Source organism: Tigriopus californicus, chromosome 10 (genome assembly GCF_007210705.1).
Source record: "Tigriopus californicus strain San Diego chromosome 10, Tcal_SD_v2.1, whole genome shotgun sequence".
NCBI classification, from domain to species: Eukaryota; Metazoa; Arthropoda; class Copepoda; order Harpacticoida; family Harpacticidae; genus Tigriopus; species Tigriopus californicus.
In genome coordinates this window covers 5,160,898-5,186,196 of record NC_081449.1, presented here as the reverse complement: position 1 = coordinate 5,186,196, position 25,299 = coordinate 5,160,898, and the positions used below count along the sequence as shown (strand labels likewise).

Below are 25,299 nucleotides of genomic sequence, written 5' to 3'. Positions count from 1 at the left end.
GTAAATAAAAAGTTCCAAGCAAGGAACTACACTACCAATTAAGATCATAAATGGAAAATTAATAACATTTCTATCATTTGTATCAGTTTAAAAATAGTGCTTGCGAAGTTGTATTATTTTGTTGATTATGTACACAACCCTGCAAAGCGCCTCTTTAGGGGGATCATCAAACTACTTTTGCCACTATTTTCATTGTATAACATAACATCCGTGACAATTTAAAAGTTGTCCTATTGTCAAACATTGCCAGAAGAACAGTTAATTTCTAGTCAAGCCAATATATTACTTAGTAAATGCACTTGTGTGCCTAGATTTTGTAACAGATAAAAATGCACCAACGATGCTAGATTTAGACTAAAAGCGACTTTTTTCATTGCAATAGTTCTTTTCTGCATTATTACAACTTCTTTTACATCATCACCCCTTTTCTTGGCATTTTCACAACTTTTTTCGTCTCTTTACTTTTTCTTATTTTTTTCGACCGTTTGAAAGAATGTTTAGCTTCATCAGAATGTCTTTCTGATCTTGTCTTTTCTAAAATAGATTTTTTTTAAATTGTGGATTTTGAGCTTCCGTATATCACTGCAAATGAGGTCATTGCAAGGTAGGTCAATAATTATTATAACAATACAATAAATATTACAATAAAGGTAACAAAAATCATTGATTCGCCTTATAAATTGAGCCCGTTAATGACTCTTGATTGACACTGGACTATCAACTTTGCAGAAACACATTTTTTTCCGGACTTCCTTACCGCTACCGGGATTGGAATCCCAGCAGTTCAAGACGAGAAGATTATTCATTTTACTTGACTTTTATTTATATATATTATTTGATCGACCAACGAATTGGAGTTGGCTGATCTGGCTAATCTTTGAATATAAGGTTGATCAGGAATTTTAGTCAAAAACTTGACCAAGTCTGACTTAAAATCCTGCTACTGGATCAACGCCTACATAAGCCCTACGAATATTTGAGGGCAGCAAATTGAACAAAGAAGGAGTCCGAGAAAGAAGAGAGTTGGACTTCATTGTTTTAACTAGCCTGGATTCTCGAGGGCTTGAAGGTGCTCTCAAAACGCACATTAAGCCTCTACGGTCACTACAATTGACCCTAATCCTGTGTTGGGACAAAACTCATGAATGCTTTTGAAAACGTAAAATATTAGATACCTTTTGTACCTTCTCTGAATACTGTACAATCCCAACCTTTCTAACCTCTGAACCTCTTCTAACCTCTTTTGCAAACTGGCTGAACTAATTGGAGCCCAAATGGGAGAGGCATATTCAAGATGCGGCTGAACAATCGACTTGTAAAGAGTCAGCATCGTGATACTATCTCTTCACTTAAACGTGCGATATATCCAACCACATGTTTGAAAAGCCTTACCAACTTTCAACTGGATATGCTCATCGAACTTTCCATTATCTTGGAGGACTACACCTAAATCCTTCATGGATGAGACCTACTCAATGTCCTTACCTTCATCATCTAATAGTGGAGTGTCTAATGGCCGCTCAATGACCCAAATGTCATTGAGCGGAATTTCATTCCATTCAGTGCCATGTTACTCGCAACAACCCAGGAGTAGATTTGGTCTAGGACCTCGAACAGACAACCAGAGTTCTGACCATTCCTACCAAATACCAATTTTGTATCATCAGCATAAGAAGAGATACTGACATTACTACTACCAAGCTTCTGAAGCGGAGCAATGATCGTATCGAGTGGGATAAGACAGAAGACATGTAGTCTGATCAAGAGTTAAGATCGAAGTGTATTTCAGGTTTGCGTTGGTACAAAAAGTAAACAACGAGAAAGTAGGTCTCGCATAATTAGTCACCACAGATGATGAAAAGGAGAGGACCCAAAATGGAGCCCTGAGGGACACCCGACTTGACATCATGTATGTCACTAAGGGATCCCTCAACCTTAACTAATTGTTTTCTACCATAAATGAAACTTCTTAGCCAATTGAGAACCTTACCTTGGATCCCAATCTCATGGAGCCTGTTAATTAAAAGGCCATGATCTACCTTGTCAAAGGCCTTGGCAAAGTCGAGATAAACTACATCGACTGATTCATGGCTCTCCAGTCCCTCAATAACCTGCTCTATATGCTCAATCAGTTGGGTAACCGTGCTAAAATGTGCTCGGAACCCATGCTGGCTAGGAGGAAGGACTTCATGTATATCAAGAAATTCAACAAGTTTGAACTTCATGATCTTCTCAAACACCTTCGCAATATTCGAAGTGAGAGAAATTGGCCTGTAGTTACTGGGGAGTGACTTATCTCCCCCTTTGAAAATTGGAACAACATGAGCTACCTTCAGAGAAGAGGGGAACTTGCCCTGGTCCAAGATGCAACGCATCAAGTACGAGAAAACAGGAGCAAGAACCTGTGAGCATCTCATCAGAAACTGAGATGTCACTCCATCAGGGCCAGGGGAGCTCGAGAGTCTCAAGTCCCTGATGGCCTCTAAAGCATCCTGATCTGTGACTACAAGATCATCTAAATGCTCAGCTTGACAAGCCTTGCCAGTCCCAACAAACTCATCAATAGAGCAATGGACTGTTGCTCCTAAACTCAGTGGAGTTGAAAACACACTAGAGAACTGATCTCCAAGTATGTTGGCCATAGCCCCTACATTGTCTATGGCTTCCCCATCGACCTCAAAAGGCCCTACAGGGTGTTTGATCTTTCTCTTAGAGTTTGCGTAAGTGAAAAACGCCTTCGGATTCGACCTCACCTCTTGAACAACTCTACTTTCCTTGTTCAACTGATCTGTCTCAATGGAGGCCTTAATTCTACCTTGGATTAAATCCAACTTTCTTTGAAGGCTAGCCACAACTACTGGATTCAAAGTGCTCTGGAGCCTTTTTGCTAGTTTGCAACTCTTTTTGAACAAATTCTTCCTATACTTCGGAATTTTAGAATGTGCCCCGCCCTGTGAAACACATTCAGAGATTGCTAGACTGGAACAGACGTCCTCAAAAACTAGAATCATTTTGTCTAAGGCTACATCTATGGACGATTCCTTTTTCAGCATTGAAATAAGATCAAGCTCCCCTAACCTTTCTATAATCAACGGCCAATGTTCATCTTTGAACTTGAACTTAGCCAGACCGACCTTTTTGGCCGGTCTTACTCTAGAGCACGCCGGCTTTTGAGTAATGGTCGACCCTATCTCGAGAACATGATGATCTGACAGATTACTAGGTGTCACATGGACATACTGGATCAGATCAGGGTCATTGGAAAAAAACAAGTCAAGAACGCTATTCGCTCTGGTGGCTACACCAACATGCTGAGAGAGATTGCGCAAGATCGCAAACTCCTCCAGCTTTTCGAACGACTGAGACGTCGATTTCGAAATGGGAATATACCCATCTGGACTAGCCTCCCACTCTACAACGCTAGCCGGAAAATTGAAGTCCCCTACAAAGAAAACCTTTGAGCAAACTGACTTGTCCAACTCATTTCCTATGAATTTGAGAGCTGACAAGAACGAGCTTACTGAACAAGAGGGGGGCCTATATATTGTCACAATGGACAGATCAAGACCTTGAAGATGACAAACTAAGACCTCTACTTCTCCATTAGACATTTTTACATGACTAGTGTGCAGGTCATTTCTAACATATAGACATACGCCCCCATGCGGAAAAATGGGATTGTCAGGGCGTACTCTATCACATCGAACTAAATTGAAACCAACCATGGCCAGCTCTTCATCTAAGACTCCTGGTCGAAGCCAGGTTTCTGTCATGGAAATGAACGAGACCTGCCTATCTAATGCTAGTTCCTCAAGAACCTTGATCTTTGTGCTATCTTTTTTGGAAATAAGACAATGCACATTCAAATAAAGCCCTTGTATGGGCAGATAGCCCTTCGATGGACTAGAGCTATCAAATCTTTGACTAGGCTCTCTAACCTTAAAAAATCCTGCTTTTGGACAAAACTCATCTTAGGCGGAGGATAAGAGAACATTTTTGTCCTCAAATTTTGAACGGCTGATAAGCAATTGTAACTAAGGCATTGACACTCACTTTTAGATGGAAGGTTGTACCTTTTAAATGTGATTTATTAAACGTGTATGGTTCTTAGATAATAAAACCACACGACAAGTAGATTTATAAATGATATTTGTTTGGGTGATGAATAGATTGATTCGCTCTCGTCGTTAACGTAACTTAATGCCACACGCTCTTAAAGCCGCCTTCGCTGCGGCCTTTTTAGTGTTCTTCTTCGAGTCATAGAATTTGTCAGCGAAGTAAGTTTGCCCATTGACCATTACTTTCATCTTCCATTGGGCTAGCCCATCCACTTTGCAGGTTTCCTTAAAATGAAATGAGAAATCCAGGCAAAGATTCCAAACTGCCCCCAAAAAGAACCACTCACTCACCTTTACACTAAAAATGGGCATCTTCCATCCCTTCTTAGTGCAGTACTCGTGAAGCCCTTGAACAGGATTCTTAAAGTTTAAGCCTAAAGTAGATGCATAAATATCACCTTCTGTTGGATGTGACCTAGGGGGAAATAACGTAACAAATTCAATTCAAGAGTGCAAATGCCTATGTTTAAAAGAAAAATCATCTAATCAATCCATACTGATTTGGGGTGATAGCCTCATCCTGTTGATTTTTCTTCCCGCTGGAAGCGACGGCTTTGCTCTTTTTGTGATATTTCTCGGCCTGATATTGATAAGATCCACTAGGCGTTACCATTGCAGGATCATTCATAAATGCTGCAATAGTCACACAAGAATAAAATTCAATTGAATCTCATACGTTTCTCTCACAAGATCCTAACCTGGTCTTATGTGAGGAGTAGGCCTCATTCCATATGGGCGAGGTAAGGACATGCCCGGATGTGGACTTCTGACTTGCGGAAATAGGTTAGAGGGGCCAAAAGGGCGGGATGCCCTAGGTTGACATCCATTGAAGGGGCCACCAGAATCATGAAATCTCAGTCTAGGATGAGGATGACGACCATGGGGACCAAACCCCGCCGCCCAAGGGCGTGGGGGTCTGAATTGGTTTCCGATGGGGCCGAAATTTGGTCCACCGAAATTGGGTCCGTCAAAGCTGGGGCCACCGAAATTGGGACGATTAAAATTGGGGCCATCAAAATTGGGCCCGCCAAAACAGGGTCCAACAAAATTGGGGTCAAAATTCGGACCATCAGGATTGGGTCCGCCAAAATAAGGTCCACCAAAATTGGGTTCAGAATTAGGACCATAAAACCCGGGTTGAAATGCTGTTGGCGGAACGCACGGCTTTGGATGAGGCAAATTGTTCTGCTGCGTCAAATCAGGCTCGGATGGACAATCTGCAAGGTAAGGTTGAGGGGATCGAGATCGATCCCGATCTCGAGAACGTCTCCTTGATTTCCGCTTTGAATGCTTCCGATTCGTTAACCGCCTTGTGGATCCAGAATCGGAACTGGCATCTGCAAACATTTCATAATATGAACAGTGTTGCCAAGGCAAAATTTACTCGAGCAAAACCCTCTTCTATAATGAAACTCACCGCTATCAGTGTCATCACGTCGCCTTCGAGATTTCTTCTTTTTACTTCGTTTTCGTGGTGGCACCGGGCTCTCGGGTGAATCCAATTTTGTTTCCTCTTTGGCCTTGGAACCTTCAGGTTCCATATCTTGACCATGTTCTTCATTCTCACTCAGGATTTCACCATCCTCTAGGTCAATCACTTCGATTTCTCTTTGGCTCTTTTCTTTGTCAACCTTAGAGACATCCAAATCGTCCACAGGGGCTGTTTTTGCAGGCCCCTTTAACTCTGTTGTGATTTCAGGTGCAGCTGTTTTTGCAGGCCCCTTTAACTCTGTGGTGATTTCAGATACATTTGTGACCTGAGATGCTACGAGGGGGTCGGATGTGTCGCTCTCCGATTTGGAATCGATGATCACAACCGGCACATCCGGCTCACGTTGGAACGGAATGACTTCTGCCACCGGCCTCACTTGCACAGGCTCGGATGGAAATCTAGGTAATCCCGGACTAGAACCGCTGGCTCGGTTTGAATTTGTACTACTACTACTACTCTTCTCAGTGTCGGGCTTGTCATCGCCAATGCCGAGCATTTGCTTCCACTCGTCTAAATCCACGTCGTCATTGTCGAGATCCATGACATCGGCGGTCTTGGAAGGTTGGACCGAGGTCGAGGTCTCCTCAACTTCTTCCCGATCCTCGTCAATCATGAGTCGATCATCCTCATCCGAATCACTGTCGGCATGGTTTTGGGAACTTCCCAGCTGAATTCGCTCTTGATGAGCCTCGGCGGCCAAGGACAATTGCTTTTCGGCCTCTTCGTCATCATCAATGAAGAAGAGCTTCTCGAAAGCAGACTGCCGATCTTGTTCAGACGTATCGGTGGTGTGAGGTGGGTCAATCTTGACTGGGACGGAAGGGGTAGGCGTGTCTGCTGATACAGGAGGGTCCTGGGAGGCAGTTACATCATGGCGGGATGAGCTACTTTGACAACCTTCTAGTTTCTTGGCAATCAAACGACAAGGGTTCATATCCACGGGTAGAGGCAAAGAGGGTGGAGTCTGATTCTTGGGTCGATGATCCAATTGCACTTTTAAGTAGGTCTTCTCCGGGATTTTAATCGCGGAGGTCGGGTCAACCGGATTCCAGGCTTGTTTCCCCGCATCGAAGGCTGCAAGAGAGGCTGGTTAGATCAATCATCGATCAAAGAAAGGGCCGGACATGAATTACTGAATCAAAAGCGAACCCCACCGAGCCGCTGGAGCTATAACTCTTGGCTGGGGATTCAGGGTGTGTTTAGATAAAGGCTAAGGAAGGTCTCAGCAAAAAGGGGGCCAGGGGTTTCATGACGCTTCCAGTTGAATGATTGCGTCATCTGGACTGACAAAGTTCTACTGTCTAAATTAGGGGAACAACGTCCAATCTCAGTTTCTTAGTTTCCCAGTCCCCTTTCCCTGCCCAAATTTTGGATGCCCTTGATTGCCTATTGAGATTCAATTGGCCGGATGGAAGTTCCCAAGGTTGGGATGGGTTTCCTACCTAAAAAGGTAAAGCTCAGGATGGAATTAAAGTAGATGAGTTCTTGCTCTCGGAGGATTCGCTTGAGATCCGGATCCTTTTGGGACAGGGTCCACAAGGCCGAGTCCAGGTTGGCAAAGTCGTGATAGGGCGAAACCACCGGGATATGGAGCATCTTGGTGCGCCCAGAGCGACGAATGGAACCACTCGACAAACTATCCGAGACAAAGTCCAATTCCACCACAACCTCCTTGAGGCTGGTCAACGACGAGGATGAGTTCGTCATGCTCAGCTACGATGGATGCAGGACCCACGAAGGCCAGAGTGGCTCCCAGGACTCAAAGCAGTGCAAGCTGTGAAGGCACCCAAGGTTTCTCAAAGGACATCAGTCCCGGAGTCATAATGTAGGACTTCAAATTTCAGATTGGACACCAATGGACGACGACGACGACACGACAACGATGGGATGGGTGTCGAATTTCTTCACATCCTGCTGGATTCTCACATACAAAGATAGATAGATATATATAGAGAGAGAGAGATAGGTGAGCATCGACGATTTCAGCTTGGAAAGCAGGCCAGGGATGAGGGCCATCTGGCAGTCAGGCTCCCATGAACGTCCCCTAGGCCCAGGTCAAGTCTCCTTCTCGAGGAATCTGTCCAAGATTGTCAAGAAGACAATCGAAGCACTCGAAGCCAGCAACCAACCAACCAACCAACTAAAGAACTGACCAACTGACAGCTGATACATGTTGGACAACAGGCAGGGTGTTCTAAGAGCTTCCAGATATCTAGGATTAAAAATGCTTCAGTTCTCTGTTTGAAATCCAAAGCGAAAATGCTACAAAAAATGGCGAAATAATCAAATATGGAAGACATTAATGTTTTGCGTCGAAACGAGGGAATGAATGATAAGGGCTTGTCCATTATCATATGCCATGACTAGGATATCAGATTGGTGTGTTTCCCTGGCTTCCAAAAGAGGGCAAAAAGAGTGCCAATGACGGAATAAGAGCTGCAAAATGTAGTTCTGTAGCCCGTGGATTGGGGATAATGAAGCAATAATGAAATATATCGTGACAACCCAAAAAGCATTTTGGAATGTAATAGAACTATTCTTTGCGTTTTGTATGGCCGTTAAAAAATGAACTCTGAGATGACAGCTAGGCAGTTTGCACACACTGGAGGTTGCGTTGTTGGCCTCTCGTCCATGACGTAACAACGTATTGTAACTTTTGAAGATTTTTGTGGTTGAAATCCAAAATGTTGACGTTTTGAATCCACAGAAACCGTTTGTCTATTAGGTTGCTTTTATGATAAACTAAGTGCCAAACTATAAGACCCATTCATCTGACCCCCACAAGTAAAGGACTTAAGCAATAATGTTTCAAAGCAATAGTTGTATTTGGGCTGGGTTGGAAAGGGCTCGCCCAATCTCTAAACACACAAACAGGGCCCAAATGTAGGTATAAATTCATGTAGTATTCATACTGGTGCAACAAAGCCAACAAAAATATGGATTCCATGATTGATAAAAGCATCCCACAATCATGCTTGCTTCCTAAATACCATTTAAATCCGAAATCGCATTATCTAACCGGTTTGGACATATATTAATAATTCAATAATTGGAGGCAAACTGCCAAATCGGCCCCAAACAGGTTCATGAGAGATGCCGTGCCGTGAACAAGCGCGCCAAGTCGTCTCTGCTCTAACGCCTCCATGAATAACGCGAGAGTATGTAGAGTAGCGCCAAGAATGAAGACAATCTAGCTTGATTTTCAATTATCAGTACAATCAGGCGACAAAGTTCAAACCAAGCAAATCTATGGTCCAGTTTTGACACCGTACTAATGCAGACGGTGGCTCAATCTTAAATGGCCAAGCAAATCCAGGAGATATTTTGAACAATGCCAAATTGTGATTGGGCATTGTATTGCGCTGGCATAACATTGTCTCTAGTTTTGGTCCATGAAGTGGCGTCAACTGTAATCAATTCTCTACCAATTAATTCTAAATCACTAAGCGCTGTCGATCCCTCATTAACATTAATTTTCAAGTCAGACTTGGATCATCTTTCATCATCGTTACAGATCAATTCTCCATGATCTACATATGCCAGAGCAAGTCACATCGACTGACACCAACGCTTGGGCTAATCAATCATTACATTATTGTTAAGATGATTGAAAATCTTAGATCACTTGACTTGAACTCCAAAAATTATATTCCGAGACCCAACCTGTGGCAGCACCCTGTTTATTGACAATTGGTGGTCAGCCCCCTCTGTCGGTTCAAAATTACATCACTTTCCTTTGACTGACTCATTAAACCCGCCCCCTTCACCTCAATCCCATCCAGCCAGGCAAAGGGGGGTGTTAGCCGTGTCAATCGAGTGTTGATTCGAAGGCAAGTAGCATGACAACTGTCAGTCCATATCCCTGGCGAGCTCAAGGCCCGTCTTTAGGGAACCACCGACTGTCCCATCCCCCCGGAACATGGCAACTAGCCTGGGTTCATCCCCTCCAAGTCCAAGAGGCGAAAAACCAGGGCTCATCTCTGCCCAAAGAATTCAAACCAACCCAGACCATTATCAGTGAGTAGCTTAGTCAGTCCTGAGTGATTAGAATGAATTATCCAACCAAAGTTTTTCAGAGAAGCCAGTCCAGGCGGAAAAGCCGCCAAGAGCGGCCTTTATCGATCCTTTGACGGCCATGATGGCCAGTCCAGAGGATGAAGATGCCTTGGGATGCGTGTCCATCCCAGCTGACGATGAGATGGATGGTGTCAAGTCCGCGGAGAGTCGCGACGCAGATTGGTGAGCGATCTTCAGGATTGATTTGAACGCACCTGGGCGAGAACATTAATTGGTGTATGATCGTGAAGGAAATAATTCTAATTGAATTAGAACCATGAATCATGTAGGCGGCTCCTGTTCAGGTTATCAAGGAATTTGTAGGTCCTTGAGATCAAACTTACCCTAGCCTAACCCAAACTAAGCTCAACAAATGCTTTGTTCATTATTCTTACTACAAAGCCTTCTTGAAACCTTGAAAAGTTTGATTGTACTTTTTCTTGTTTTTTTGCTTGAGTACCAAATTTATCTCTTAAAGCCGCAAGCCTTATTGGAATCTGGTCAAATAGGCTTGATAGGTTAGACCAGGTAATTGTGAAAGATAGGGGCCCTTAACCTACGAAAACCTCAGGCTTATTCAAGACTTTAAAAAAACAACGCAGAGATCGCCTGATTCAACACCAACTTCTTGTACTAGAATTTCCTCCATGACCCTAGTTCAAGGTTGTCCTGGATCTCCCTGATACTCTTTTTTCCAATTGAACCCCATGTGATAAGCCCAATATTTTTTTTTTTTGATGGAAAATTGAAAGTGACATACAACATTATTAGTGCTGTAGTCGAGTCTTTTACTAGTCAGGTCGTGCAAAATTCTCAGGGAAAATGAATATATTTATCTTGACGAGTATGGGCTTGGGTCCTGTCTAAAAAATATCTACGACAAGAATATCTACGACAAGAATATATTCGACAAAAGCCATTGGAAGCCAAGTACTCAAGGACAACCATTATTTGTAACCTAGGTCAAAATCTGAATTAGAAGCATTGTGGACGCAACTCGGGCAATCTGCCATGACCTATCACGATTCCACTCGACTGCTCATCCCGGAGACGTTGCATTACATATTAGATAAACTGAATTTCGATGTACGGTTGTATTTGTCGTATCATTGACACGAGGGTATTTGTCTATTATTCATCTATGGTTTCGCACCTTGGGCAGGATGAGAGCACATCGCGAAACGCTCGATTGGACATGCTAGAAGGGCGTCAAACCCGGCGGTCCAACCCAGAGAAGAATGGTTTGACGCCCAAGCAATTTGGCGATTTCCTCGACCTCGTCACTCACCAATTGTCCAATTATTGGACGGAAGACAAACGTGTTCAAGTGTTACGTTTGGTGATTCAAATCGCCAAAATTCTCGGGGACATGGGTCTGTATAGATTTCCCTCTTGAACTTTGATTTGTCGCCATGAGTTGTGAGTGTCTTTAATTTTAGATAAAAGTGGCCTGTCTGGCTATCCGGCCTTCTTTTTTCAAATCACAGAAGTCTTGGTCTTCTTTGGCCGTCTCGTATATGACAGGATCGGTGCGTGGTCGTCGGCAAAGTGAAATTCTTCATTCTTGTTTTAAATGTCCTCATCCATAGCCTCGAAATGTCCTGGTCTTCGGATGAACTTCACCTCCCATGATGCCACGCCTCAAGCCCAAGAGATGTGCAAGAATTGGTTGCTTAAGATCATGTCCATTCGAGGTGAGGGCTTGAATTTTAACTTGGCTCACTTTCTGGTTCAAAAATGAATTTAAAAAAATGTTTTTAACAGAGTTGGTCCCTCGATTGTATTTGGAGATTGCATTTATGCGTTGCTTTCGCTTCATCGATGATCCCGAATACTTTTACAAGACTGTTCTGGATCGACTCACCAAATCGATTCGAGGCCTCAGTGACCCGATAGCAGCTTGCTATTTGAGGGCGTTCTTGGTCCGCTCCGCCTTCCAAGGTGAGTAAACCTCTGATAGGTTGAAATCCAATGATATGGACCCAATCATTGAGATCTTAAGATATGGACGTAATCCGGAACAGATAACCTTTCATCGCGCTTAAAAATGAGCATCTAATTATGATGAGAAGACTTGGCCAGATGAGTTTATTTGACTGAATTTGGGTCCAAAATCTGCTTTAGGGAACTCAGATGATGTATTAATTGTTATTTAGTAATGGCTACAGTACACAAGATTTGAATCTTCGGCCTACTTCTGGCCAGTCACATCAAATTTTAACGATATGACCTTGGAAGGAACTACTTACCAATGAAGTGTTGTAAATATGACTTCCCTCCAATTGCAACGTTCTACATTTTTCATCTAATGCATATATTATGGTAAAGGATTCATACGGTTGCTCTGGGTCGAAGTTGCCGATTCAGCGGAAACCCATTCACATTTCTAGAAGTCCCTGGCTAATTAAGTATCGTGATTCGTCTTAGTTTTGCAATCCTCGAACTTGAGTTTGGCCCAGAAAATATCTCAATCCAACTACAGCGAGTTCGTCCTCACATACGTCACATTTGGTGTCGATAAAGCGTCAAGCCTGGGATTGTCTACCTCGTCGTATTTGCGATTGTATTCGCCGCCTTTTCAATGGCTTCTCCAAGCCCAACTTTTTGGGCAAAATGCTTGGGACAAAGGTGAGTTAAAAATATTTGCCCACGAATCATCACTGATCAGACCGGAATAAATTTGTCATTGCTAGATCAAATCATGAAGAAATCACTCAACGCAGTGGATACCGATAAATGTCCGGCTTTTGTCTACGAGCACATTTTCGCCGTTCTCAGCCCGTCTTTGATCGAAGGTATGGATTTATGAATGAACAAGGACAAAGTCTATATTAACCCGCCCTTCTTTCAGGCCAAGTCAGCCACGTGAGTCATGTTGTCGCCAATTGTGCCCAGGATCCAAGTTATTCCGTGGAAAATTTGATTTGCGTTTTTGGAAAAGTTTTAACAAATTGTTACTCCCTCACCCGGACGGAAAAACTGAACGTTTTGAACACAATCTGGCATTGCGTAATGGACATTCATGACTTGCATGCGTATCTCAAGTAACGTTGGATTTGGCTGGGACATTTTCTCGCTGCTTTAACTCAACCCTTGATTTAGATGTGCTCTAGTGTGGACCGAGTTTGCGGTGAAGCAACTTCAGCCCAAAGAAATCAACACCCTACTAGGGAATATAGTTTCCCAGACCAATTCCACCTTGTCGAGGGATGGCACGAAGTCGTCTTCTGACCAGTTACCCAAGATCGTTCAATCTCTTTTGTCGAGTCAGGATTCCCTGGAACGAACCCTGACCTTGAGCAATTTCCTGCCCTTGTTCAATACCATGAGTAAAGGGTCTCAGATAGAAATGGCCAAGATTCTCGTCGAGAGAGCAATCAAAGATGTTCAAGAGATCTCGGATCCGGTTCTCTCCAACGTACTCATTCATCTCTGTGACATTCTTGGCGATTCCATCAATGCCCTTTCCATTCAAGGTAAGCATGCAATAACATTTTGCTCGCCGCAATTTTAAATTTTTTAGCTGCTTGATTTCAGATGAAACAAGACAGATATCCGCTTTCATTTGTCATGTGATTCGAAAAGTGAAGTTTGAGGACGATTTCGAGCAACAACTCAAGTTTCTAACGGATTGCCGAGGCAAATACTCGCATTTGACAGCGGTTCAGCTCCAATTGATCCACTCCGTTCATTTATTGGCCATTCATACTCTAGAGCGAGCCAACGGGAAGATATCAACCCGAATCAAAGGGTTCCTGCAGGTATGTTGTTGTTCCCACAAATACTTGTATGAATCAAATTTGAATTTCAATTGTTTGTTGTTCGGTAGGCTTGTTGTGCGTTTGTGTTCATAACCATTCCATCGATTGATCCTCGCCTGACACAAGTCCAGTTATGCATCGAGGCCGCAGAAGTGTGTTTGATGTGCCGATGTTTTGGGCAAGCTGAAAGCAGCCTTAAGGTTCTCTTCAAGACCCTTGGAGAACTCGGCCAAGCTCATGAAGCGAATAGGGTAAAAACAACGTTCAAAATGTCATTGACCCTCCTTGTTCAATGTTTTGCTCTCTTTGTTAGGATTTACGGGAGAGAAAGGAGTTGGAGTGTACCTTGCTGGGGTTATGTTCCCAGTTGTTCTCGTTGTTATTGGTGGTGCCGGATAACGTCGAGCATGGAATATTATACATGATTCGTGGAGCTCTCAACGCCATCAATCGTTTCCCTTGGTCTCTTCACTCTGCCCATCGAGCCGAGCTCAACATTCGGGCTCTTCAATTGCTGTCCGTGGTCACTTGGGATGATTATCCATATCACATTGGTGAGCTACAGAAAGCATTATTCCCTTTTTTGGAAATGTAGTAAAAGTTCTAATTTCCATGGACACTATACATTTCAGAAGGGTTGGATTCGAATGATGTTTTGTATGGTTCGAATCCCAAGTTCGTGGACGAGGTGAACCAAATTAGTGGTACGGTTCTAGGGCAAGTTTTGGATCAGATTCAAGATCTGACGAGCAATGGGTTCAAAAAGGAGAGTGGCCGGCTGTCTTGGCAGCTCCTCCAGACCTGCTATGGTTTTGTGGATCTAGAATCGAGCGAAAAGCTCGTAAAATTAGCTCAAAAGCTTTGGTCCTTGTCGAAGAAGCAGAATGAGCTTCAACCCCAAACCGACAGGTTACTCCAAGAAGTCAAACTTCGAAAAGATGAGAGGGCAACAATGTGGAAGAGAGTCCTCCTCTAAAATGCGATGAAAATGGATTCCATAGCCTACCAAAGATATGTCATTTAATTCTAACCGTGATTTGTAAAACAAATGCTTAAAATCATTCTGATGGATCATTGCATGCTGAGTTGTCTCCATTCGTTGTCTAACGTCCTACAAAAGGTGCGTCTCGAAACCCTTGAATCCTTTAGCTTGAATGAGTTGACCAGCTTTAACAGGTCCCGAACTTCCAAATTTGTAAGGGATTGGTTTCCATTGTTCGCTCTCGATTTTTTCTAAGAGCGGGCTAAAGATTTCCCAGGATATCCTCAACTCCTCGGCTCCCACAAAAGATCCAATTGACTGCCCGTCCCCCAAAAGATGGGCAAACAGATTCTCGTAAGCATCCGGGAAACGGTGATTGGAAAAATGCTTCCTTAAGTCTAAACTTAATCGATCCTCAATCAATCGAGGAGAAAGTCCTGGTTCGTTGATGATGACATTCATGGCCACATTTTCTACAGGCTTTATCTGAAAGACTAGCTCGTTCCTCTTCAAATCCAGACCAATGTCTTCCATTAAAGAAGATTTGAACTGAATTCTAATCTCATCTTTAGTTTCGTTTAGGGCTTTACCAGCCGTCATGATAAAAGGCACGCCTTTCCAGCGATCGTTATTGATGTGGAAAACGATTGTAGCAAATGTGGGCGTCAGGGAGTCGTCGGGAACGGTGGGATCATCTAGATAACCATCTTCTCTGTCGGAATTCCCGATGTATTGTCCTAAGACGACTTCATCTGGATCAATGGGGCTGATAGCCTCCAAAAGCTTAGACTTTTCAATGATGGCACTCTCTTGGGAACAACCGCAGGGAATTTCCATAGCCACTACGCATAAGAGTTGCAATAGATGGTTTTGCATTACATCCCGAATGATTCCAGATTTGTCAAAATATCCGCCTCTACCCTGGGTGCCAAAGTCTTCTTTGAATGAGATCAACACCGAGGAGATGAAGTTCTTGTCCCAAATTTGACTGAACAAGGAATTCACTGACCGGACAGTCATGATCGTGCCCGTCATCTCCAGCCAAAGGTAATGATCCACCAAACGGATCTGCTCCGACTGGAACAGATCACTCAAATGATCAGAGAGCTCATCACACGAGCCCAAATTAGTACCAAAAGGCTTCTCCAAGACTAAGGTAGTTTTCCCCTCTCCAGGAGCCATCCAAACCTGCTTGATGAGTGTCGTAACCGATTGATAAACTGAAGGAGGCAAGGCCACATAAAAGATCCGATTGTGCCCTGACAGATGTTTCTGTCTAAAATGCTCCTCAATCGAATCAAATCGCAAACTCAGGAGCAATGATTCCTCGGCATCCGAATAACTCCCATATTCATAGAAATTGATGCCAGAAAATCCGGGAAATTTGGCATGCTCTTGCTCAGTAGGACTGAACGCCTTATCTAGAATGTCCGCGATCGAGATCTTGGACCGGGCAAACCCTACAATGAAGGTATTGGCTGGCAACAAGTCGTGCATATAGAGCGACCATAATGCCGGGTAAATGGATTTCCGGGCCAAATCCCCAGAAGCGCCCATAACGACGAGAATCGTGCCACGATCCGACATGTTCGACTTCGCGATCACCACAGACGAGGTCTCGGAGTGGATGGGGAGGTCAAGGTGGACGATTTCCTCCAAAAAGTCGGTAATTGTTGGGTTTGTCTCGGATTTGCTCATCTTCGTTGGATAAAATCGGAGCTCGATGACGATGACTTGATTTCGGAAAAGTGAACCCAGTAAGAGAAAATGATTGATATAAAAGTGTGTGCAGTAAGGGAAGTAGATCTTTTGATCCGGGGTTTTACGAATACGATATAGAGTCCCTTTTTGGATGGATGATCCTAAGACTATATGGGATGATCGATCCATTTTACCACAAAAATATTGAGAGAACAATTTTTTTGCAGACTTCCTTACCGCTACCGGGATTGGAATCCTAGCAGGTCAAGACGAGAAGATTATTCATTTTACTTGACTTTTATTTATATGTATTACTTGATCGACCAACGAATTGGCTGATTTGGCTAATCCTTGAATATAAGGTTGATCCGGAATTTGAGTCAAAAACTTGTCCAAGTCTGACTTAAATCCTGCTACTGGATCAACGCCCACATAAGCCCTACGAATATTTGAGGGCAGCAAATTGAACAAAGAAGGAGCCCGAGAAAGAAGAGAGGTGGAATTCATTGTTTTAACTAGCCTGGATTCTCGAGGGCTTGAAGGTGCTCTCAAAACGCACGTTAAGCCTCTACGGTCACTATAATTGACCCTAAATCCTGGGTTGGGAATGCTTTTGAAAACGTACAATATCAGATACCTTTCGTACCTTCACTGAATGCTGTACAATCCCAACCTTTCTAACCTCTCCCAGTACGAGAGCTCTCTCATATCCTCAATGTTCCTAGTAAAACATCTTTGGACCTGCTCGAGCTTTTGCAAACCTGCTGAACCAATTGGAGTCCAAATGGGAGAGGCATATTCAAGATGCGGCTGAACAATCGACTTGTACAGAGTTAGCATCGTGATACTATCTCTGGACTTAAACGTGCGATATATCCAACCACATGTTTCAAAAGCCTTACCAACTTTCAACTGGATATGCTCATCGAACTTTCCATTATCTTGGAGGACTACACCTAAATCCTTCATGGACGAGACCTGCTCAATGTCCTTACCTTCATCATCTAATAGTGGAGTGTCTAATGGCGTCGACCCAAAGGTCATTGAGCGAAATTTCATTCCATTCAGTTCCATGTTACTCGCAGCAACCCAGGAATAAATTTGGTCTAGGACCTTTGCCAGACAACCAGAATCTTGACCATTCCTACAAACTACCAATTTTGTATCATCAGCATAAGAAAAGATACTAACATTACTACTACCAAGCTTCTGAAGCAGAGCAATGAAGATAATGAAAAGGAGATGACCCAAAATAGAGCCCTGAGGGACACCCGACTTGACATCATGTATGTCACTAAGGGATCCCTCAACCTTAACTAAATGTTTCCTACCATAAATGAAACTTCTTAGCCAATTGAGAACCTTGCCTTGGATCCCAATCTCATGGAGCCTGTTAACTAAAAGGCCATGATCTACCTTGTCAAAGGCCTTGGCAAAGTCGAGATAAATTACATCGACTGATTCATGGCTCTCCAGTCTCTCAATAACTTGCTCTATATGTTCAATCAGTTGGGTAATCATGCTAAAATGTGCTCGGAACCCATGCTGGCTGGGAGGAAGGGCTTCATGGATATCAAGAAATTCAACAAGTTTGAACTTCATGATCTGCTCAAACACCTTCGCAATATTCGAAGTGAGAGAAATCGGCCTATAGTTACTGGNTGAACTTCATGATCTGCTCAAACACCTTCGCAATATTCGAAGTGAGAGAAATCGGCCTATAGTTACTGGGGAGTGACTTATCTTCCCCTTTGAAAATTGGAACCACATGAGCTACCTTCAGAGAAGAGGGGATCTTGCCCTGGTCCAAGATGCAACGCATCAAGTACGAGAAAACAGGAGCAAGAACCTGTGAGCATCTCATCAGAAACTGAGATGTCAGACGGACTTCCATTTGCAATAAGACTTATTCTTAACACTCTAACTCTAGTTCACGTTTAAGGCTATTTACTTCTCTATTCAAAGCCTTTTCGAGATTCGAAAAAGGCTGGACTCTCTGAGAGAGAACCGTTCAGGAGTCGGGACAAAAACCTCATTCCCATCTCTATTTATTAGCATGTAGGTAGCTCAAGTCAACAACGAGTTTCGTGCGCTCATTTCACATCAAGAGCTAGCCACTAGCCAGCAGTGCAACATACACAACATACATGCCTTCTCTTCCTTGTGTAACTTTGAATATGACTTGAAATTCGAAGGAACCCCATCAAGATCCTCATTCGAAATGACATTGGGCGCTCTAGGCGTGGCCGCTACCCGACGCCGAGTCCAATTTCTGCAAAAAGTGCTAGAATACCCGCGATGGGTGGGAGCCCCAGCCGCCCTTCGGAATTACTCGCCAACCGGCTCCGGACCATCCGCCCACACCGTGTCCATCGGGGATGTGACTAAGACCGTTCAAAGAGCCAATCATCCTCAACTCGTCCCCAAACGATATCTACCCGTGGACCAAGAAGTCCCTCCTGAAACTCGCAAGGTTAGTCCAGTGTATCCTGCCAGTACGACGTTATATTTGCTCTTATAAATTATGCCTGATAAACTATATGTACAGGGGACTCATTTTCTTTCACGATAAACTCGATAAATCTAGCATTTGCGATGGATGATGCAAAAGGATCTGTTGGGACAAGACATCTTCTTGATCGGTCGTCCGTCCCCATTGAGGCGGTCCATGGCCATGCAATATTTGGAGTTGACGGGTCGCGAGGCCGAATTTGTGGCTCTGTCTCGCGATACCACTGAGAGTGATCTCAAGCAAAGACGAGAAATCGTGCAAGGCACGGCTCATTACGTGGATCAGAGTGCGGTTCGGGCCGCCAAGGCAGGTCGCATTTTGATCTTGGAGGGCATTGAGAAAGTGAGTCAAAGGCTGATAGGGAGTGAGATTTACTACGTCAGATGGACTTAATGATGAATGCTGTTCCTTTTCAGGCTGAGCGAAATGTCTTGCCCGTGTTGAACAATTTGCTCGAGAATCGAGAGATGCATTTGGAGGATGGGCGGTTACTCATTCCGGCCCAAAGGTATGATAAATTGCGCCAAGAACACTCACAAAAAGAAATGGACCAATGGAAATTGGTGCGGGTGGACGAAAACTTTCGTGTCATTGCCCTTGGATTGCCCGTTCCGAAATACGTTGGGAATCCGCTGGATCCGCCTCTTCGATCCCGATTTCAAGTACGAACGCATCCATTATTTGATCCTCAATAGCTAGGATCCAGTTTTCAATCCTTCGTTTGTTGCACTTTCAGGCTCGTGATATCCGACACTTGCCATTCAAAGAGCAAATGAACTTACTGCAAAGCATGTCGCCCAATTTGCCCTCCGATGCGGTCAGTCAAGTGGTTTCATTCGCCCATACCATGGTCACCGATGAATCGGCCAATCTGGGTCTGCCGGATTTCCCCGTTGAGAATCTACCTCCACTGATTGCTTTGTTGAACCAAGTGCCTTCCTTATCGTTGTTTGATGCCATTCAAAGACTCTATCCTTACCGAAGCTTTCTACCCCCTGAGGGGGTCCAATCCGTCATAGACACGCTAAAGACGTTTCAACTCCTACCAGAAGAAGTCTCATCAACTCAAATCTTGAGATTAGAAAGTGTACGTAGTGATAGTACCAATCCGGGTAAACGGGATTTGGAAGTGTCCGTGGACGGTCAAGCGTTCCAATTAACTGTGCCTAGTGGACCTCATCCGGAGAGTGCTGCCAAGAACTATCACCCTACGAATTATCAAGAGATGTTCTTGACGGAGCTCATCACTTCCCATGCTGTGAAGGACTTTTGCATCATCGGTCCCAAAGGTTGTGGTAAAACTGTCATTCTTGAGAGAATGGCCAACCTCTTGGGTTACGAAATGGAGCCAATCATGCTTTATCAAGATATGACAGCTCGTGATCTGCTCCAACAAAGAACGACCATGGAAAATGGAGATACGGTGTGGCGATATTCACCTTTAGTGTCGGCCGCCATCGAAGGGAAATTAGCGGTATTAGATGGCATTCATCGCATTCATCGGGGAACATTGTCCGTGCTCCATCGATTGGTGCATGATCGAGAGCTGCAACTCTATGATGGTACCCGTTTGCTGAGAAGCGACCGCTACGATGCCATCAAAGAAGACGAGGGGTTCACGGACCAAGACATGCATGAGCAGCAATTACTCAGGATCCATGACAACTTTAGGATTGCAGCCTTAGCCGAACCGCCCGTGATCGGAGGCAATAGCAAAGAGCAATGGCTCACACCCGAAGTTTTGTCCATGTTTCTGTTCCACGTCATGAGACCTCTATCGCATCAAGAAGAGTTGGGTGTCCTCCAAGCGGTGTCCGGCAATCCATCCGAGACGATGGGGACAATCTTGAAACTCACTCATCGGCTTCGAAAGTCCGAAAATGCCTCCTTGAAGTCGATAGCCAATTCCTTGTCTACTCGACAATTGTTGAGAATTTCGAAACGCTTGCAACGATTCCCAGATGAGACTGTGTATCATGCCGTTCAAAAGGCCTGTCTGGCCCGGTTTCTACCCACGCTACCGCGAGAAGCTCTGGACAAAATCATGGCTGATCTAGGGATTGACAAACCAATAAAGGAGAGCGACGAGTCCGGAAAAACAGCCGTGTGTAAAGTGGACAATGGGGTGCTCACGTTGGGAAACACGAGCGCAGGGATTTACCAACCCGACACCAAGACTAAAATCCCCGAGACGCTTTTCTATGACACCGTTCAAAACGTGGCCGTGATGGAAGCCATGCTGCAAGATTTTCTCCTGGGAGAACATCTCCTTCTTGTGGGCAATCAGGGCGTTGGGAAGAACAAAGTGGTTGACCGATTATTGCACCTCTTGAATCGACCCAGGGAATACATTCAACTCCATCGAGATACCACTGTGCAAAGCCTGACCCTTCAGCCCACTGTGAAAGAAGGGGTAATCATCTACGAGGACTCCCCTCTAGTCAAGGCAGTCAAAACCGGGAACATCCTGGTGGTAGATGAGGCGGACAAAGCGCCCACCCACGTGACTTGTATTTTGAAGACTCTCGTTGAAACCGGAGAGATGATTCTCTCGGATGGGCGACGAATCGTGCCCGAATCGCAGATGAGTCGACATGCATCCGTTGCGGACGAGCTCATTCCCATGCATCCGGATTTCCGCATGTTTATTCTGGCCAATCGACCTGGATTTCCGTTTCTGGGGAACGACTTCTTTGGCTCGCTTGGCGACTTGTTCAGCTGTCACGCCATTGACAATCCCAGTATGGACTCTGAGATCTCTATGTTAAGGCAATATGGACCCAATGTCCCGGAGGAGACTCTGCGTCGACTTGTCCACACCTTCTCGGAATTGAGAAACCTGGCGGACGAGGGCTCAATTCAGTATCCGTATTCGACCCGCGAAGTAGTCAACATTGTGAAGCATCTGGAACGATTCCCCACTGAAGGGTTGGGGAATGTGGTTAGAAATGTATTCGATTTCGACTCCTACGATAAAGAGACGCGTGAATCTCTGCAAGAAGTGCTTCACAAGCATGGTATGTAACACATGCATGATCATTTTGCAATAAATTTTGTCGCAACAACAAATCGCGTTTTATTTCAATTTTAGGGATTCCATTGGGAACTTCCGCAAGGAATATCAGTTTGGCTCGAGAATTTGATCTGCCTGCCCGAGAACTAATCGGCGAATGGCAAATTCAACGAGGCGGGGGGAAACGAGTCCGCTTTATGGCGTTACCCATTACCTCCAAAGGTGTCGATATTGGTGATCCGGAAACTGTGAGCGTGCAAAATACACCTTTGGACCGGGTTGAAGCTCGGGGTGTGGGATTCTCGGAATTGCACAGTTCTTGGATGCTTCCATTTCACGAATACGCTAGTGTGGGCGATGTAGTAGTGAAGCGGGATCAACATCGACGATCCTTGTTTGATCAGATCTTTGTGGCCACCTCCAACCCGATTTGGTTGTTTGGCATGACTCCATTGGGTCATGAAGTGCAAAAACTCCCTTTGAATCATTTCTTCGAGACTCGACGGTTTCAGAATACCATCCCGAAGATCAAAATGGCCGCTTTGGGAGGCAACTTTGAGGGTGCTTTGGCTGTCCACGACGAGGTCACCAACGGGTTGATTCTGGTTGATACCAAATCAGCGTCAGTCCTGCGAGTGAATACGAACACTTTCTTGGATTCGGTGAGGGAAGTCACCCGGAAGATAACTCAGCGGTCCGGGAAATCCAACTCGAACTTTGTCAGAATGCTCACTAATCTGAGTCAGGATAACATTCTCGTGTTCTACAATCCGTTGGGGAGTAGCGTGGAAATGCTGGACTTCAATTCAAATCCGTTGGTGTCCCACAAGGTCGATCTTCCAGTGCCCATCAAGTCGTTGCACATCTTAAACAAAGATAAATTCCTAGTGGTGGCCGACTTAGAATCGACTAGAACTGAACAATCATCCGCAGATGATTCTCTGCCTCAACCAGAGGGAGGAAGACTTTATCTACTCAAACGAGAGGATCCAGAGTCGGAAATGCCCAATATCTTGAATCCTGTCTCGCAAACCACCGATATCACTTCCATCGCAAAAGTTGGAGAACAAGGTTTGACGGATCTGGGCTTGAAGATGGTTCTAGGTGAGGCTATGCAGGCACCGAATACGATGTTCAACTCTGAAAGTGCATATGCCACCTTGGTATTGGGCTTCCCGGAACTGGAATTCAGTGCTAATGAGGTTCACGCATGGCCCAAGAGCTCAAAAGCCCTGAATGCAGCAGAACATAATAAGAGCACGGGGAGCAACCTTCAAAGCAATTCGGCTCGAAAACTAATCGATGAAGGCCGAAATGTGGTTCTGCTGAGAGAGAGTTGCCAATTGGTGAAACCAGTGTCCCCTCGATCAATCCCCGAAGAGTTCAGTCGCCACAATTACGGCTTGAGCTCACCCGGTAATGTGTCGGCGTATCTCGAGGTGGTCGATCTGATGAGCAATAAACTCCGATATGTGCCTGTTCCCGAGGATTTCCAATCCTCCTCATATTCATCCTGGTACAAACAGACCTATCCGGATCAAGTGATGGCCATGGCCGAAATGTCCAACGAGGGTCTTGTGACCGTGGACAATGCGGGCAGTGTTCGTCTATGGGAAACGGGTGTGGCCAATTTGGAGCGATCCTTGGGCGAATGGCGACAGATGTTGGGTTCGCTCTCTGAGGATCAACTCACAATTCAACGAGGTCAAGTGGGTGATCTCGACTCGCCCAAACACGGTAAAATGGACCCAAATAACGACCCACATGTGGGCGGAAACACTTGGGCAGGGGGCACCGGAGGGCGGGACACGGCAGGTGAGTATCCAAGCACTTTTCTATCGATATCTTTTGATTGATGGCTTCAAGAAATTCAATATTTCTGGATCATGGAAAGAACTATTGCTCGGCACTTGGCGCGATTTAGCTAAAATGACATTTAATTCAACTTCTTCTTGTGCATTAGGATTGGGTGGTATTGGCGGTCCATATCGGTTGGATGCCGGTCACAATGTGCACCAAGTCTCAGACGAAGCTAAGAGTCAAGTCCCGGAGCATATTCAAAAAGCGGCTCGAGAAATGAATCGGAAGGCTTTCGATGAGAGATTACGCGAGATTCGTATGAGTCAATACGACGCAGAGTTGTACGAGAAATATGCCGTGTCCGTTCGTAAGCAAGTCCAAGCCTTGAGAACGATTATCAATGGCCTTCAAGCTAAGGCCAAGGACCGACAATGGCTCAAGAACCAGACCTCAGGAGAACTGGACGACACCAAACTTATCGAGGGGATCGCTGGCGAAAGGTCCATTTACAAGAAGCGTGGAGAACAAGAACCTGAACCTGGAGCGCCCCAAGAGAAACCGAAACGTCTCCGATTACTTGTGGATGTCTCTGGATCCATGTACCGTTTCAATGGTAAGACAGTATCATTTAAGAAATCTATAGATTTGAATACATTTTACATTGTATCCATTTTCCACCGTAGGTCACGATCAGCGTTTGGAACGAATGATGGAATCTGCTCTCATGGTTATGGAAGCTCTCGAAGGCTTCACGGACAAGTTCAAGTACGACATAGTTGGTCATTCCGGAGAAGAGCGGGCCATTCCATTGGTACAATCTTCGAACCTACCCAAGAATGAGAAAGATCGACTCGAGGTGATGCGAACCATGTTGGCTCACTCTCAGTTCTGTATGTCGGGAGATCACACTTTGGCGGCCACGGTCACGGCTATCAACGAGTTGGGAAAGCAAGTGGAGGATCACGACGAGACTTTCGTCATCGTATTGTCGGATGCGAATTTCGATCGTTACGGGATCTCGCCCAAGTCATTTTCGCAAATCTTGAATAGAAACGAACAGGTGAACACGTTTGCCATATTTATCGGATCTCTGGGAGATCAGGCGGAGCGGTTAGCCAAGAATTTGCCCTCAGGTAAAGCCTTCGTGTGCCTGGACACGAAAAAGATTCCCGAAATTTTGAAAACCATTTTCACGTCAACGTTTTTAAAATGAGTGGAAATATATCTATTCAAGCAGGCGAAACACGGGAGTTTGATTGCTTAGTTTTAGGCGAAATGAAGGAAGGAAGTTTAGGTCTGTCTACCCTGGATGGCATTGTTTGTCCCCGTTTAATGACTTGTTTGACATTGATCCCCTCAAGCTTTCATTAAGAGAAACTGTTCAGCACATAGGGGCATATTATAAGTGATCTTACCAGAGGGCAAGTCCTCTACCTAGATCTAACTTCTATTGTCGAGATTAGTAACTCTCCCATCATTTGTCGCCAAAATAATGTTCGAAAATATAAATAACGCTTTATTGAGCTCAGAACCAAGACAGAGGAGAGGGTCTGCTGACGTCTGGCAGGAGGCTGAGGGAAGTGGGCGGGCCTTTCAGTGTGCGTCCTTGAGGCATTAGTGAGTGGAGTATATCTTGCATGCAAAAACAGTAAACCCCTTGACCGCAGACCAAACCAAGGATGAAGGAAGATCTGGGATTACAGGAGTTAGTCTTTAGATGGCCAAAAGTCAGAGGGTTATCAATTTCCTTTCGACTAAAACTGGATCATTCATTGTATGGTGTAAGGTCTTTCAATAGACCCTTTTCACGAAAAATTGAGACTCAAAATGATCAAGCAATTCGTTGAGGGCGGGGGAAGGATTT

The 25,299-nt window shown here is 44.6% G+C and overlaps 4 protein-coding genes across 5 annotated transcripts; 2 read left to right on the top strand and 2 right to left on the bottom strand.

Moving 5' to 3' along the window:
- Positions 1–4,067: 4,067 nt before the first annotated feature.
- LOC131889266 (uncharacterized) lies at positions 4,068–7,770 on the bottom strand. Of its 2 annotated transcripts, XM_059238341.1 has the most exons (7): positions 7,053–7,770; positions 5,863–6,684; positions 5,536–5,817; positions 4,817–5,455; positions 4,616–4,751; positions 4,410–4,533; positions 4,068–4,343 (listed from the first exon to the last, which is right to left on the bottom strand). In XM_059238341.1, the coding sequence occupies exons 1-7, from the start codon at positions 7,315–7,317 to the stop codon at positions 4,188–4,190; spliced, it is 2,424 nt and encodes an 807-aa protein (XP_059094324.1). In that variant the 5' UTR covers positions 7,318–7,770; the 3' UTR covers positions 4,068–4,187. The 2 variants fall into 2 exon arrangements, with proteins under 2 accessions (XP_059094324.1, XP_059094323.1); XM_059238340.1 differs by having other exon boundaries at positions 5,536–6,684; positions 7,053–7,769.
- Positions 7,771–9,295: 1,525 nt separating this feature from the next.
- On the top strand, positions 9,296–14,512 carry LOC131889264 (VPS35 endosomal protein-sorting factor-like). Its single transcript, XM_059238337.1, has 15 exons — positions 9,296–9,627; positions 9,687–9,849; positions 10,629–10,752; positions 10,829–11,039; positions 11,106–11,195; positions 11,256–11,360; positions 11,431–11,607; positions 12,094–12,294; positions 12,360–12,461; positions 12,518–12,710; positions 12,769–13,142; positions 13,204–13,427; positions 13,496–13,678; positions 13,741–13,981; positions 14,060–14,512. Exons 1-15 carry the CDS (start codon positions 9,450–9,452, stop codon positions 14,401–14,403), a joined length of 2,910 nt encoding a protein of 969 aa, XP_059094320.1. The 5' UTR covers positions 9,296–9,449; the 3' UTR covers positions 14,404–14,512.
- LOC131889270 (glucose-6-phosphate 1-dehydrogenase-like) lies at positions 14,431–16,168 on the bottom strand. Its single transcript, XM_059238349.1, has one exon. The coding sequence runs from the start codon at positions 16,105–16,107 to the stop codon at positions 14,539–14,541; it is 1,569 nt and encodes a 522-aa protein (XP_059094332.1). The 5' UTR covers positions 16,108–16,168; the 3' UTR covers positions 14,431–14,538.
- A 2,020-nt stretch (positions 16,169–18,188) lies between these two features.
- LOC131889262 (von Willebrand factor A domain-containing protein 8-like) lies at positions 18,189–24,678 on the top strand. The gene is made up of 7 exons (XM_059238333.1): positions 18,189–18,583; positions 18,698–18,964; positions 19,039–19,284; positions 19,359–21,639; positions 21,714–23,450; positions 23,599–24,048; positions 24,119–24,678. The coding sequence occupies exons 1-7, from the start codon at positions 18,332–18,334 to the stop codon at positions 24,646–24,648; spliced, it is 5,763 nt and encodes a 1,920-aa protein (XP_059094316.1). The 5' UTR covers positions 18,189–18,331; the 3' UTR covers positions 24,649–24,678.
- The last annotated feature ends 621 nt before the right edge of the window (positions 24,679–25,299 follow it).

Excerpts from the sequence above, each read along its gene's own strand:
- LOC131889262 (XM_059238333.1), top strand. The coding sequence starts at position 18,332 with ATGACATTGGGCGCTCTAGGCGTGGCCGCTACCCGACGCCGAGTCCAA. Across the intron at positions 18,584-18,697 it reads TCCCTCCTGAAACTCGCAAG|CATTTGCGATGGATGATGCA; the intron begins GTTAGTCCAGTG and ends CGATAAATCTAG. Across the intron at positions 23,451-23,598 it reads CGGAGGGCGGGACACGGCAG|GATTGGGTGGTATTGGCGGT; the intron begins GTGAGTATCCAA and ends CTTGTGCATTAG.
- LOC131889264 (XM_059238337.1), top strand. The coding sequence starts at position 9,450 with ATGACAACTGTCAGTCCATATCCCTGGCGAGCTCAAGGCCCGTCTTTA. Across the intron at positions 9,628-9,686 it reads ACCAACCCAGACCATTATCA|AGAAGCCAGTCCAGGCGGAA; the intron begins GTGAGTAGCTTA and ends AAAGTTTTTCAG. Across the intron at positions 13,679-13,740 it reads AAGCTCATGAAGCGAATAGG|GATTTACGGGAGAGAAAGGA; the intron begins GTAAAAACAACG and ends TCTCTTTGTTAG.
- LOC131889270 (XM_059238349.1), bottom strand. The coding sequence starts at position 16,107 with ATGAGCAAATCCGAGACAAACCCAACAATTACCGACTTTTTGGAGGAA.
- LOC131889266 (XM_059238340.1), bottom strand. The coding sequence starts at position 7,317 with ATGACGAACTCATCCTCGTCGTTGACCAGCCTCAAGGAGGTTGTGGTG. Across the intron at positions 6,685-7,052 it reads CCTGAGCTTTACCTTTTTAG|CCTTCGATGCGGGGAAACAA; the intron begins GTAGGAAACCCA and ends CCTCTCTTGCAG. Across the intron at positions 4,752-4,816 it reads TACTCCTCACATAAGACCAG|CATTTATGAATGATCCTGCA; the intron begins GTTAGGATCTTG and ends TGACTATTGCAG.